The sequence below is a fragment of the Vanessa tameamea genome, chromosome 10 (genome assembly GCF_037043105.1).
Source record: "Vanessa tameamea isolate UH-Manoa-2023 chromosome 10, ilVanTame1 primary haplotype, whole genome shotgun sequence".
NCBI classification, from domain to species: Eukaryota; Metazoa; Arthropoda; class Insecta; order Lepidoptera; family Nymphalidae; genus Vanessa; species Vanessa tameamea.
The window spans coordinates 3,664,316-3,679,975 of NC_087318.1; the positions used below are offsets into that span (position 1 = coordinate 3,664,316).

Here is a 15,660-nt window from a genome sequence, read left to right on the forward strand (position 1 = left end):
AATTATTATTAAACATCTACCTATATACATGAATATTTATACACTTAGCAATACAATTTTAATTTATTTTCATCGTAATTGTTTTGTCTTGGTGTGCACAGTATTAAAATAAAAACAATTGTTTATGCTTGCTCAATATATTTTTAAAGTAAGATATTAGTAATACATTTTTTAAATATATATGTTATATAATATTATGTTTGATGTCCTGTAGTATCGCAAAGGTTGTTAGGATAAAGATCCAATCTGATCCACTTCATATTCTTCTAACAATACTGGCCTTTAACCTGCGAAGAATAAAACACAACATTAAATAATAATTGATCCATGTTAAAAACACTAATATTATATATAAACTAATCAATGAATCTCAATTTGAACCATGAAAATGAAGTTGATTTCTATAAAAATAAAAAAAAAAATAAAACCCTGTAACACCTATAATATAAGACGATATAAGTCAGTGTATTAATTATAAAGCTATTAATAATTAGTTAATTAATTCTGTTGTGTAACTCACTCCTGGGAGGGCATGCGCACAAGCGAGGCCTTGAACGGTAAGTTTCACGTTCACGTTTACGCTTTTCTTCTGAAAAAAATATTAAATCAGAAAAACGACAATTTATACCTAAAAACAATTCAATATATACTGATGTCATAGCAAATAAAAAATTCAATCAGTTACCTCTTTCCTTACGTTCCGTTATTCTTATTTCTGGTACATAAAGATAACGATCCTTGGTACGTCGGTTTTTATTTCTGTAAATGATAATAGGTTTGCATTCTGGTACACCTGGACCGCTAGGAGAAGCTCCAGGGTTATTAGGAGAACCACCAGGGGTGCTCGGGTTAGATCCACCAGGGGTGCTCGGGTTAGATCCACCAGGGGCGCTCGGATTGGTACCACCAGGGGTACTAGGGTTTGAACCACCAGGGGTGCTCGGATTGGTACCACCAGGGGTGCTTGGGTTAGATCCACCAGGGGCATTCGGGTTAGAACCACCGGGGGTGCTTGGATTAGAACCACCGGGGGTGCTTGGGTTTGATCCACCAGGGGTGCTTGGGGTAGCGCCACCAGGGGCGTTCGGGTTAGAACCACCAGGGGTGCTTGGATTAGATCCGCCAGGGCCGTTCGGGTTAGATCCACCAGGGGCGCTCGGATTGGAACCACCAGGGGTGCTCGGGCTAGATCCGCCAGGGGTGCTTGGATTAGAACCACCGGGGGTGCTTGGGTTAGATCCGCCAGGGCCGTTCGGGTTAGATCCACCAGGGGTGCTTGGGTTTGATCCACCAGGGGTGCTTGGGGTAGCGCCACCAGGGGCGTTCGGGTTAGAACCACCAGGGGTGCTTGGATTAGATCCGCCAGGGCCGTTCGGGTTAGATCCACCAGGGGCGCTCGGATTGGAACCACCAGGGGTGCTCGGGCTAGATCCGCCAGGGGTGCTTGGATTAGAACCACCGGGGGTGCTTGGGTTAGATCCCCCAGGGCCGTTCGGGTTAGATCCACCAGGGGTGCTTGGGTTTGATCCACCAGGGGTGCTTGGGGTAGCGCCACCAGGGGCGTTCGGGTTAGAACCACCAGGGGTGCTTGGATTAGATCCGCCAGGGCCGTTCGGGTTAGATCCACCAGGGGCGCTCGGATTGGAACCACCAGGGGTGCTCGGGCTAGATCCGCCAGGGGTGCTTGGATTAGAACCACCGGGGGTGCTTGGGTTAGATCCGCCAGGGCCGTTCGGGTTAGATCCACCAGGGGTGCTCGGATTGGTACCACCAGGGGTGCTTGGGTTAGATCCACCAGGGGCATTCGGGTTAGAACCACCAGGGGTGCTTGGGTTCGATCCGCCAGGGCCGTTCGGGTTAGATCCACCAGGGGTGCTTGGGGTAGCGCCACCAGGGGCGTTCGGGTTAGAACCACCAGGGGTGCTTGGATTAGATCCGCCAGGGCCGTTCGGGTTAGATCCACCAGGGGCGCTCGGATTGGAACCACCAGGGGTGCTCGGGCTAGATCCGCCAGGGGTGCTTGGATTAGAACCACCGGGGGTGCTTGGGTTAGATCCGCCAGGGCCGTTCGGGTTAGATCCACCAGGGGTGCTCGGATTGGTACCACCAGGGGTGCTTGGGTTAGATCCACCAGGGGCATTCGGGTTAGAACCACCGGGGGTGCTTGGGTTTGATCCACCAGGGGCATTCGGGTTAGAACCACCAGGGGTGCTTGGGTTAGATCCGCCAGGGCCGTTCGGGTTAGATCCACCAGGGGTGCTTGGGTTTGATCCACCAGGGGTGCTTGGGGTAGCGCCACCAGGGGCGTTCGGGTTAGAACCACCAGGGGTGCTTGGATTAGATCCGCCAGGGCCGTTCGGGTTAGATCCACCAGGGGCGCTCGGATTGGAACCACCAGGGGTGCTCGGGCTAGATCCGCCAGGGGTGCTTGGATTAGAACCACCGGGGGTGCTTGGGTTAGATCCGCCAGGGCCGTTCGGGTTAGATCCACCAGGGGTGCTCGGATTGGTACCACCAGGGGTGCTTGGGTTAGATCCACCAGGGGCATTCGGGTTAGAACCACCGGGGGTGCTTGGGTTTGATCCACCAGGGGTGCTTGGGGTAGCGCCACCAGGGGCGTTCGGGTTAGAACCACCAGGGGTGCTTGGATTAGATCCGCCAGGGCCGTTCGGGTTAGATCCACTAGGGGCGCTCGGATTGGAACCACCAGGGGTGCTCGGGCTAGATCCGCCAGGGGTGCTTGGATTAGAACCACCGGGGGTGCTTGGATTAGAACCACCAGGGTTGCATGGATTCTTGCGACTGGCAGCTGAAGCTAAAAATAACAGATTTGTTGGTGATATCCTTTCATTTTATAACTTATCACTATTTGGAAAACTATAATTGTGTTTATAGTTCATATATTATTCTGAATATTGACTATTTTATATAAATACTTGTTAATGTTACTTCATTTTAAATATATTCTACATGTACTGGAGGAAATGCAAAATTTAACACTTATAATATTTTCTTTTCTACATTTTAGAACAGTTTCTGTTACTGTCCATAAATTGCCTGGAAAGTTAGCTGATTTAGCCGAGTCCATTGAACTCGATACAACTTATTTTAAAAACTACATAGAAATTATGTAAATAAATAAAATATATCATATTTTATTGACCACAAAACCATAACAAGAACAGAACATAAATATTACATTATTTAGATTCTGTTCTTGTATTTAAAAATTAAAATAAAAGGTATACGTATAGAGACATTGCACATGACGAACTTCTTAAAAATAATTGAGGTCATCATTTGCAATGCATCAACCACAAGTCCCTGTTTACTTAACTAAACTACTATTTATTTTGATTTAGCCTATGGGTTACCATTTTTATTTTATGTTGCAATATAAATGTGCATAATACTGTAATGGTGACTTTGAGGTGGTGTTGATGGCAAGGATCGGATTGTTTTTTATGCCTAAGTAGATATTTATAAAACTACCGATACTTAACTTTAAAAAAAAACACAAGAAAGTATATAGATTACGTATGTGTGTAAAAGTATCGATTTATATAATGTTACCTACCAAGAGCAAGTGCCTGAGCAGATGACAATCCGTTCGCTATGGCTTGAGCTAAAGTAGAATAAATAATATTATTAATTAAAAAAATAAATTTGATTTAATTAATCATTGTATTATAAGCTTGGTTTCTAAAAAAATAATATGGAGTGCATATGTTAAATTATATATGTTACCATAAGCAAGAGCTGCAGCTTGACTCGAAGTTTCACCTTGACCAGTTCCTGTTGTAATAAAATATATATATTTTAAGATCAAAAATATTTAAATAACTTAGAATATTATATATATATACATATGTATATATATTTCTTATACCATTGTATATTTGCTAGAATATTGTAATGTAAACATAAAATAAAATACGTAATAGAAAATAAATACTATTTCAAGTTATAACTGTAATTTTAGTTGAGTAAATTATACCACAATTTTTTTTTCATCAAAGATCTCTTTGAAGTTACTCAATTGAAATAACAAATAAATATATTTAATATTAGTTTTAGTAATAATAATTTAAAATGCAAGATATACACTAATATTTAAATTTAGAAATCATTGAAATAATACCACTATTTAATATAACTAAAATGAATACGTTGGTCTAGTGGCTTTAATATAATGACCCAGATCCCGAGGTCCTGGGTGCAAACCCCAGTTCGGGTAAATTAAAAGTTATGGGTAAACCCCATCGAAAAATTCTCAGTAAGAACCCGGAGTCTCGAAGGTGAAAGTATGTACACTCCCATACATCGGCAAACACGTAAAGCCGTTGGTCTTGCGCCTAAACTTTTAGCGGTCGTCTCGGATTCGCCGTCAATAAATTTGAACATTTGTACTTTACTTTTGTAATTTAAAATTTGTACAAAGATAAACAAAAAAAATTATGATCATGGCACTTTACCTGGGCCACTTGGATTAGAAGGACATCCAGGATTGTTCGGATTATTCGATCCTCCAGGGTTACTTCCGCCAGGGGCGCTTGGATTAGATCCACCAGGTGTGTTCGGGTTAGATCCGCCAGGGGCGCTTGGATTAGAACCACCAGGGGTGCTCGGGTTAGAACCACCAGGGGTGTTCGGGTTAGAACCACCAGGGGTGCTTGGATTAGATCCGCCAGGGCCGTTCGGGTTAGATCCACCAGGGGTGCTCGGATTGGTACCACCAGGGGTGCTTGGGTTTGATCCACCAGGGGTGCTTGGATTAGATCCACCAGGGCCGTTCGGGTTAGATCCACCAGGGGCGCTCGGATTGGAACCACCAGGGGTGCTTGGGTTAGAGCCACCAGGGGCATTCGGGTTAGAACCACCAGGGGTGTTCGGGTTAGAACCACCAGGAGTGCTTGGGTTTGATCCACCAGGGGTGCTTGGGTTAGAGCCACCAGGGGCGTTCGGGTTAGAACCACCAGGGGTACTTGGGTTAGATCCACCAGGGGCGTTAGGATTAGATCCGCCAGGGCCGTTCGGGTTAGATCCACCAGGGGCGCTCGGATTGGTACCACCAGGGGTGCTTGGGTTAGAGCCACCAGGGGCATTCGGGTTAGAACCACCAGGGGTGTTCGGGTTAGAACCACCAGGAGTGCTTGGATTTGATCCACCAGGGGTGCTTGGATTAGATCCGCCAGGGCCGTTAGGGTTAGATCCACCAGGGGCGCTCGGATTGGTACCACCAGGGGTGCTTGGGTTTGATCCACCAGGGGTGCTTGGATTAGATTCGCCAGGGCCATTCGGGTTAGATCCACCAGGGGCGCTCGGACTGGTACCACCAGGGGAGCTTGGGTTAGAGCCACCAGGAGCATTCGGGTTAGAACCACCAGGGGTGCTTGGGCTTGATCCACCAGGGGTGCTTGGATTTGAACCACCGGGGGTGTTTGGATTAGAACCACCAGGTCCGTTCGGGTTTGATCCACCAGGGGTGTTCGGGTTAGATTCGCCAGGGGCGTTTGGATTAGAACCACCAGGGCCGCTAGGGTTTGATCCACCAGGGGTATTTGGATTAGATCCGCCAGGGGTGTTTGGAGTAGATCCGCCAGTGGCGCTTGGATTAGAACCACCAGGGGTGCTCGGGTTGGATCCACCAGGGGCGCTCGGATTTGTACCACCAGGGGTGCTTGGGTTAGATCCACCAGGGGTGCTCGGGTTGGATCCACCAGGGGCGCTCGGATTTGTACCACCAGGGGTGCTTGGGTTAGATCCACCAGGGCCGCTAGGGTTTGATCCACCAGGGGTATTTGGATTAGATCCGCCAGGGGTGTTTGGAGTAGATCCGCCAGGGGCGCTTGGATTAGAACCACCAGGGGTGCTCGGGTTGGATCCACCAGGGGCGCTCGGATTTGTACCACCAGGGGTGCTTGGGTTAGATCCACCAGGGGTGCTCGGGTTGGATCCACCAGGGGCGCTCGGATTTGTACCACCAGGGGTGCTTGGGTTAGATCCACCAGGGGTGCTCGGGTTAGATCCGCCAGGGCCGCTTGGGCTTGATCCACCAGGGGTGCTTGGATTAGAACCACCGGGGGTGTTTGTATTAGAACCACCAGGGCCGTTCGGGTTTGATCCACCAGGGGTGTTCGGGTTAGATTCGCCAGGGGCGTTTGGATTAGAACCACCAGGTCCGCTAGGGTTTGATCCACCAGGGGTATTTGGATTAGATCCGCCAGGGGTGTTTGGAGTAGATCCGCCAGGGGTGCTTGGATTAGAACCACCAGGGGTGCTCGGGTTGGATCCACCAGGGGCGCTCGGATTTGTACCACCAGGGGTGCTTGGGTTCGATCCACCAGGGGTGCTCGGGTTAGATCCGCCTGGGCCGCTTGGGTTAGATTCACCAGGGGCGTTTGGATTAGAACCACCAGGGCCGCTAGGGTTTGATCCACCAGGGGTATTTGGATTAGATCCGCCAGGGGTGTTTGGAGGAGATCCGCCAGGGGTGCTTGGATTAGAACCACCAGGGGTGCTCGGGTTGGATCCACCAGGGGCGCTCGGATTTGTACCACCAGGGGTGCTTGGGTTCGATCCACCAGGGGTGCTCGGGTTAGATCCGCCTGGGCCGCTTGGGTTAGATTCGCCAGGGGCGTTTGGATTAGAACCACCCGGGGTGTTTGGATTAGAACCACCAGGGCCGTTCGGGTTTGATCCACCAGGGGTGCTCGGGTTAGAACCACCAGGGGTGTTCGGGTTAGAACCACCAGGGGTGCTTGGGTTTGATCCACCAGGGGTGCTTGGATTAGATCCGCCAGGGCCGTTCGGGTTAGATCCACCAGGGGTGCTCGGATTGGTACCACCAGGGGTGCTTGGGTTGGTACCACCAGGGGCGCTTGGGTTAGAGCCACCAGGGCCATTCGGGTTAGAACCACCGGGGGTGCTTGGATTAGAACCACCAGGGCTGTTCGGATTTGATCCACCAGGGGTGTTCGGGTTAGATTCGCCAGGGGTGCTGGGATTAGAACCACCGGGGGTGCTTGGGTGTGATCCACCAGGGGTGCTTGGATTAGATCCACCAGGAGCGCTCGGTTTGGTACCACCAGGGGTGCTTGGGTTAGATCCACCGGGAGTGCTTGGATTAGATCCACCAGGGGTGCTCGGGTTAGATCCTCCAGGGGCGCTTGGGTTAGATCCGCCTGGGTTACTCGGTGTTCCTCCAGGAGGCTTACTGGGTTTCTTTTTCCTAGAAGACTTTGCTGAAAAATACCGAAGTACTTTTAAAATGCATGAATGTTTTGTTCAGTATTCCAGCACATCTGTGTGAAAGTGAAATAAAAATATATAATTTTATTTCTGAAAGCAATGATTAAATTTATAAAACATTTTTAAGTTATTTTGTTTTTTACTTATAAAAATGTATGAATTTGGTTATTGTTTAATTATTATAATTAAAACTATCGAAGCCTTTTAATAATTTAGTAAATTATCAGCATAACATGTGTATTTTACAAAAAATGTTCATTACATCAATGAACCTGATGTGATAATGCTTAACTAAGCATAACTTTAACAGTATAACTATAATGAACCGATTTTTAATAAAATTGTTTTTTTTTAATTTGGGCAAAATATAAAGACTTATAAATCAACTTACCAGTAGCGATCGCTTGCGCAGTACTTGAACCTTTGCCATTTGTTTTAGCTAGAATATTATAGAATATAATATCATCATCAGACATGTTTTTTATTTAAATAAATGGGTATAATTTTAGTATATGCAATAGGCCAGCTGATGGTGATTAAATTGTTGGTAGATATTTGTATATAAATTAGTTCTTACAGTGTGCCAACAAAGAAATTTGATAGAAAAGGTGTGTCAATCCTATGTGCCAATGTGCTTCATAAAATGTATCTTAGTTCGAATGGTGAATTAGTTATTGTTATAATATCACACCAATGGAGAGTAGTTTTCTAGAATTATAATAGCTAATTGGTACACCATGTCGCAGGTGCAAGTGCAAAAAGCCTAACCACGACAATTAATAATATATTCGTTTTAAGTAATGAAAATGTATGCCACATAAAGACCATTTCTCACCATTCGCTCTAGCTGCTGCTTGACTCGATCCTCCGCCTTCGTTTTGAGCTGAGAAATAATTGAAATTCATTTAATAATATAATCGTTTTAAGGAATGAAAATGTAGGCCTCGTTAAGACCTTCACTCACCATTCGCTGAAGACACTGCTTGACTCGATCCATCGCCTTCGTTTTGAGCTGTGAAAAAATAGAAAATAATTTAATAACATATTTGTTTTAAGTAATGGAAATGTATTCTTCGTTAAGAGCATCGCTCACCATTCGCTGAAGATACTGCTTGACTCGATCCATTATAAATTATAAATAAATATTATGAAAAAGTGATGCCTTATAAAACATTGTTTTCAATTAATAATAATAATTGTAAAGAACACTAAATTCTCATTTCTGATACTTCAAACTTTTAAAGATAGAACTTGAATACAGACTCACCATCGGCTGCAGCTCTCGCTTCGCTCGATCCGGTACCTTCGTTTTCCGCTAAAAACAAAAAGTAATAAAAAAAAAAAAACTGTATTGAATCTCAAAATTTGGTTATCAACATTTTATTAAGTGTAATACGTCCACGGGATTTGCCTCACTATTTCCACTTCCTGTATTTTCCGCTGTTAGAAATTAAGAATCATTAATTACCTTCTAGGTTGAACTACTCGAGAGTTTTACACAGATGAACTATTATGTAAGGACTTACCACTAGCGTCGGCATTTGCATCACTATTTCCAGTTCCTGTATTTTCCGCTGTAATAAATTAAGAATCATTAATTATTACCTTCTAGGTTGAACTACAAGAGAGTTTTACACAAATGAACTATTATCTAAGGACTTACCACTAGCGTCAGCATTTGCCTCACTATTTCCACTTCCTGTATTTTCCGCTGTAATAAATTAAGAATCATTAATTATTACCTTCTAGGTTGAACTACAAGAGAGTTTTACACAAATGAACTATTATCTAAGGACTTACCACTAGCGGCAGCATTTGCTTCACTATCTCCACTTCCTGTATTTTCCGCTGTAATAAATTAAGAATCATTAATTATTACCTTCTAGGTTGAACTACAAGAGAGTTTTACACAAATGAACTATTATCTAAGGACTTACCACTAGCGGCAGCATTTGCTTCACTATCTCCACTTCCTGTATTTTTCGCTGTAATAAATTAAGAATCATTAATTATTACCTTCTAGGTTGAACTACAAGAGAGTTTTACACAAATGAACTATTATCTAAGGACTTACCACTAGCGGCAGCATTTGCTTCACTATCTCCACTTCCTGTATTTTCCGCTGTAATAAATTAAGAATCATTAATAAGTTAAACTACTAGAGACATATACACACGTATGGATAAACACTCACCATCCGCAGAAGCTGAAGATTGGCTTGATCCTGAACCATCATTTATAGCTGAAATTTTTTAATAATAAATAATACCTCAATTTATACTTAATATTATATATGCACTGGTTAACTTTTAGTATCTAGGATTAAAGTATCGTGAAAGCGAGTTACATGGACAAATTTCATTGAAGCGAGCGTTTTCATTTAACGGGAGGGGTAACTTTGTATGAAATTTACCCAGACTAAGTCGGGGCGGCCAGCTAATATCAACTATATCAAGACAAAAGTTTTTTTAAATTATATTATACCTTGAGCATTGGCAGAAGATTCGCTTGATCCATCGCCGCTACTTCGAGCTGTTGATATTTAGAAGGCATAATTACGATTTTGTTTGAAATCATAATAATAAAAGTACAAAATATATTTAAAAAAGCGTGAGTTATATCAATTTACGATACACAAATATTCGAAAATATGTATCTTATTTTTGTTCAACTTCCGTTGGTTCGCGCATCACTTATCCGATGAAGTAGGAACTTTATAGTGTTGTTTGTACATGCGTAAAGGTTTCTGGTATAATGTCATACCATTAAATGGTCACAAATTCTTTTTCGTCATACATTATTTATAATAAATAGGTAGTAAAAAATTGTTGAAAAACATACCAACAGCAATCGCCGTTGCTTCACTCGATCCTATTTCATCAACTGTATTCCAAATAAAAAAAATATTAAAAAAATATATACGTCATTTATAGAAGTTTTTTTTAAAAAAAAAGATTAGAAAAAAAAAGGAAATTTATTTGATAATTCAATATATTTTAAATTAAAAACAATTAAAGTTTTTACTCACATGGTTCGGTGCTTCGGGCAAAAAGCCCAAGAGGCGCAACTAATAAAATAAATAATATTAGGTGCTTTGTACCCATTTTCGGTTGGGTCCAAGTGACTGATGTTTGCTGATTTCCGAGTGGTTTATAAAGGGGAAAAACCATAAAAGTGACATTAAAATGTCGTGATAATAACATTAGTATTTTTTATTAATGTTCAAAATTCATTATTCACGTGTAAAAATTTTGAATAAAGAATCGTGATGCTTAAAGTGATAAAATTATAGACAACTTTCATTATGTCGAAAACCTTTCTCCGAGAAACAGGTGACTAGTATTTTTTTTTCATATTTTTTAAATTCACTTACTCTTTAAATTTTTATATTTTTTAAGTGTAATAATTAATTTCTAAATAAGATCTAAGTTTTTAATTAAATTATATTTTATTTATTGCAGAAAAAATAATACAATATTTTAAATAGTATTTAATATTATTAAATTAAATATTAAGTATTTTAAGATTAGTTTATTTTTAATTAATTGAAAAGTGATTCTTTTCTAATGTATAGTATATTGTTATTTTGTTAATAAATCAACTAAGCCCAAACTCGAGTAGTTTACAAGTAGCCATTGAAGTTCCATTATCCACCTTCTGCCTCAATCAACAGACCCTCACCAACAGACCGTCACAATTTTTTTTTAAATTAAAAATATATGTAAATTTAATCTGTATTTTTTTATTTACAGTTAATGCACGTGAAATAAAAATCAATATATTTCTAAGGAAATCAAATAATATAGCTAAATCCAGGCCATTATTTTCTCGTATTAAGCGAAAGGAAATTATGAACATCCATTATAAATCTTTTATTGAAAGTTCTACATGTTAAGGTAATAAAATTATAAACGTGAAAGTAATTATGACAAAGTGTTGATAAATAATTGTCTTAAATTGTTTAAATTACGTGCTTTCCGAGTCATTGTTATTAAAAGTCAAATACCAAACTCCAAGCTGCTGAACCTGAAAACCTGAAAATCTTAAAAACACCTATTTTTTAATTCCTATACCCAGAATTTCTAACTGGGATCTTATGATCTATAAGACCCACGTACAGTTTATTCGCTTATTCAGGTTTCACAGTTCTTCGCTTAAAATCCGACCAATGGAACTCTAGCGCTCAATTGGTACAGAGATATTGCCCTTTATAAATGCACATATCAAATAAATAAATTATTTATATCCGGCTCATATTATATGTGTAAAAGTTCATTAGTCAAATCAGCTAAAAATATCGTGACGGATTTGAATGAAATTTGGAATTAAGATAGCTTATATCATATAAGGTTACCTTCAAGTACGAAGCTAGTAATTTATAAAAAAAGTTTTCCTTTATAAGCAAAGATATTACGTGAAATATACTCTCAATAAGTTTTCAAGGCTCGTAATATAAATGTAGACATCTTGTCTTTATGGCATTGGTGCGAAACGGCTTCAATAAAGCCATTGTTAGACTCAGCTTCTTCGGTTTTAGTGCCATACGCATATCATAATTTATTTATATTTCTATAATATTATTTGATTTTACTTTCCCTATGCACTCGGTTATGGGTTTTATGTATTTTTTTATTTGATAACGTTGTTCGATACTTACGAATATTAAATAAAATGTCTGGGAAAATTATACACGACTAAGTAAACTCTTCACTTGTTAACATTATTGACATAGATTAAGTACGCATGAAAATTATGACAAAAATAATATATATATTTTTGTAATTTTTTGCTTTATATTATAGATATTATTTGCTTTATACACTTAAATAATTACTAATGATGAATAGTAATTATTTAAGCGTTCAAGTTGCAATATGTATTTTGTGTATATTTTATCTACGTGTTTACCATAAAATGTATATAATCAAGTGGGTATATCATTTTTTAATTTTACATAATATATTTAAAAAAAAAAAATACATTATTGGCGGGTTGAGCGCTTAAAATGAGTAAAAAAAATTATTTAGTGCAAATACAAGAAAAATAAATATTTATAACTAAGTATATAATTTTAATTTTTGCCGAAACTCTAAAGATAAACTGTTCTCAGTAAATTAAAAAATTGATATGATGTGCTGCAAATCTGAAACAAAGGAATCTCTACGTAACAATAAAGGTAAACTTAAAAGTACAACTTAAAAACCACTATTTAATTACAGTAAATGTGTGAGTTAAGATTGTATTTAATCCTAAATTAAATATAAAAAAATATTTCAGTTATTATTCGCGTTAAATGTCGCTTTTCATTCCGCTTCTTGTAAATTGATGTTAACACAGTGTATAACGATTCCGTATAATTTTTCAAATCGAAAAGATTAAAGAAAATCTCCAGCACCACATAAATAGTATAGATACCGAAACAGGATTATTTAGATGAAAAACAACTTACGCTGCTAAATGTGTTCATATTCATAGCAAAATATCCATTTCCAGTTAATTTGAAAGGTTTTTGAGTGCGCATCACTAGCATGAGCATGATTTTTTTCGCTTCAGGACTCGCATTTGGCCAGTTGGAAAAATACACAGCATTTGTTAGGTTTTCGCTCTGTTAAAAATAATAAAACTAATTAAGAGGGTGATTTTACGGGGAATAAGGAATTGAGGTTGATGTTTTCCGTCAGTGGCATGAAATAAAGTATACTATAATACACTGTATGCCGATTAAAACAAATAACTATTTAAATAATTAGCTAGATCTTTTGGTAGTTCTTTGTGCAAGCCCGACTGGTTACCAAATAGGTGTTCCAGTTTGAAAGGTGAATGACCCAGTGTAATTTAATCCATAAGAAATAACTTCTTGCTAAACTGTAGCTAAGGTTGGTAGTGGTAAAGCAGAGGTACATGTCAGTCACCTCCTCGTGGTGTACTCTGGGTAACGGGGCTGGCTTGAGCTTGGTCGTCGGCCACGGCTAAGACTGGCGGGAGGGATGCCGGGGGGCTGCTCCTGGTACGTCCCTGATCGGCGTCAGGGCGGACCATGTGAGTGGCCTCGTTGGCTAGGAGGGAGTGAGAGGGCTCACTACTCGAGCCTCCCAGGTGTTTTACACCGGCGGTCAGCGGCGGAGCCTACCATCTTATCCACCGCAGTCAACGAAGCTGACGCCCAGCCTCCAGTGGCGGACTCGGGGGAGTTCGTCACATTCCCACGTGGAGGATGAGGGGGAAGGCGCGCACTAGGCGCGCTTTCCATGAATATTCAGCCGCCTTACGGCGGCTGCCGCTGGTAGGGTCACGGTTGCATGCCCTTGGCGATCCCATGCCTCACCACTCGGCGGCATGGTGGAAACCCGAGGATGATTTTAGTGGGTAGGACAGGGCATTAGCATTAGCGTGCCCTGGCACGGGGCATTAGTTCCCGGTGGAGTCCCACATACCCGCCCCGACCGGGCGGCATGCGTAAATGCATTTCCTCCTCGTAAAACAAAAAAAAAATGGTAGTGGTAAAGCGATGTAAGGAATGGTTAATATTAATAGACAAGCAGATGGGCCACCTGACGTTCAGTGGCCATCTTTGCCTGGACACACTGGTACCTACTGGAATAAGCATAAAGTATTGATTACAGTGTCAAAACGACATCCTACAAAGGAGGTTTCTATGCACTACGACACGATATATAATAAAGTTATTAAAATATTATACTCACATGATCACTTAAAACTTGTCCAATGAAACAATGATTAAATATCTCAAGAAGCAGTGATGCAAACATGAAAAAATACCGCACCGATTTGTACAAATTATCTACAACCTAAAATAAAAATATAATAAATATTTTTTAAACAAATACTGTCTTTATTGCATTGTAAATAATTAAAATCTTTGTACCATGAATGTGAAAGCCGTTAAACAAATGAATATAGCTCCCAGGGAATAGTTTAGAAGCATTGCATCTCCCAAAACTGCGTCGAGCTTAGCCGATCTTCTGGAAAAGTTAACGGTTACTGTTATAGACGTCGTTTCAGTTAAAACTTTAATTTAATTTATAAAACTAAGAAGATTTTACAAACTTTGCTAAAAACTCATGTTTTGTTATTATTATTTTTAACTTTCTTATAACTGTGCTATGAATTAGGGTAACGTTACGTCCTTCGGATAATTCAGCAACATTATCAGGACTTAATATTTCTTCTAAGCAATTTCCAAGTATTCTTAATTCCATGCAAATAAATATAACGTACGAAGCGTGTATCATATTTGAAAATCCATACACGCATACAACGACTGCCGTCATGCAACTTTCCCAGATATAGGCACCCGTGTACCATTTCACCTTGTCAAAAGGATACCATCCGTCAAAAGGATATAAATATTCATCAGTGACTCCATTGGCTTTATTTTCATACAACATAATTAAATATGGAAAAGAATTCACGACTATAGTCAAAAGTATTGAATAATAGAGCAAAAACCGATTGATCATTAAAGTTATCCATTTATACTTCATAATGATACGTATGTGTTCGGGCGAATTTTGTCCAACGATATTCCACATGTCATCGCGGAAATGGTTGAATATTTCGTCATAAACTTCCTTATGTATTTGAATTTTCGTATATTTTATAACAGTCATGATGACTACGCCTAAATTTGGAGCCACATTAATGATCTCCAGCCAATCTTTGGTGCTAAATGAAAATAGAGTGAGCGCAAGTTGAACGGCAGTACAGAGAACAAGGATATAAGTTATGATGTATCCAAACATTTCCAGCATTTTTCTACCAACGAATGGGTAGAGAAATATTTTCGTACCCATCGATTGGAGGAATTCCAATTCGCGTACTATTTCTTGTTTTAGTGAATTTGATTCCAACATTTTAACGAACGTAGTTCGAACAAAATTAATTATTTTATTTGCCCGTTTCGATTTTATACTACTGTCAAAAGATTTTTAGCACATACGATACATTTTCAAGATTATAATATATTAAAGTTATCGCAAATTATTATTTAAAACGAATAATAAATAAAGTTATTGCTACATTGTACGAATTATCATTAAAAATACACACATTTAATTTTTAAAAAGCACAACGTTTGACTTCTGACTTCCTATTGACTGATTTTAGCTTCGGCGCCCATTCTCATCGATGACTAGCAAGACATACTGTGCACATGTAACCCATGTGTGAGCTCAACTTCAACTACATTTTAAATAACAATACTCTTATTATGCGATGATAATCCAGGACCTTGCGCCCTTGTGAGCTAGCTACTACACTAACGGGATAGTTTCTTAAGTTATAAAATGTAATTTTATTAAAACATTTATTTCAATGATAAGATTAAATTACAATCGTAAAACGAAATTTATAAAAGTCTTACGACAATTTTCTATGACTTTTTAATAC

At 40.0% G+C, this 15,660-nt stretch overlaps 2 protein-coding genes and 1 long non-coding RNA gene across 3 annotated transcripts; all 3 read right to left on the reverse strand.

Annotated features, from left to right (window-relative positions):
• On the reverse strand, positions 1-1,050 carry LOC135193482 (uncharacterized). Its single transcript, XR_010309263.1, has 3 exons — positions 686-1,050; positions 521-589; positions 1-287 (listed from the first exon to the last, which is right to left on the reverse strand). It is a non-coding gene; the product is annotated as an uncharacterized LOC135193482 (long non-coding RNA).
• A 39-nt stretch (positions 1,051-1,089) lies between these two features.
• LOC113401340 (mucin-2-like) lies at positions 1,090-10,366 on the reverse strand. The gene is made up of 20 exons (XM_064216001.1): positions 10,280-10,366; positions 10,093-10,134; positions 9,736-9,783; positions 9,446-9,493; positions 9,326-9,373; positions 9,189-9,236; positions 9,052-9,099; positions 8,915-8,962; positions 8,778-8,825; positions 8,648-8,691; positions 8,519-8,566; positions 8,345-8,378; positions 8,216-8,263; positions 8,087-8,134; positions 7,643-7,690; positions 4,476-7,244; positions 3,748-3,795; positions 3,578-3,625; positions 1,155-2,815; positions 1,090-1,107 (listed from the first exon to the last, which is right to left on the reverse strand). Exons 1-20 carry the CDS (start codon positions 10,353-10,355, stop codon positions 1,090-1,092), a joined length of 5,268 nt encoding a protein of 1,755 aa, XP_064072071.1. The 5' UTR covers positions 10,356-10,366.
• A 1,974-nt stretch (positions 10,367-12,340) lies between these two features.
• Positions 12,341-15,128, reverse strand: LOC113404569 (putative odorant receptor 92a). Its single transcript, XM_026645494.2, has 5 exons — positions 14,320-15,128; positions 14,138-14,234; positions 13,956-14,060; positions 12,701-12,856; positions 12,341-12,394 (listed from the first exon to the last, which is right to left on the reverse strand). The coding sequence occupies exons 1-5, from the start codon at positions 15,123-15,125 to the stop codon at positions 12,341-12,343; spliced, it is 1,218 nt and encodes a 405-aa protein (XP_026501279.1). The 5' UTR covers positions 15,126-15,128.
• Between the last annotated feature and the right edge of the window lie 532 nt (positions 15,129-15,660).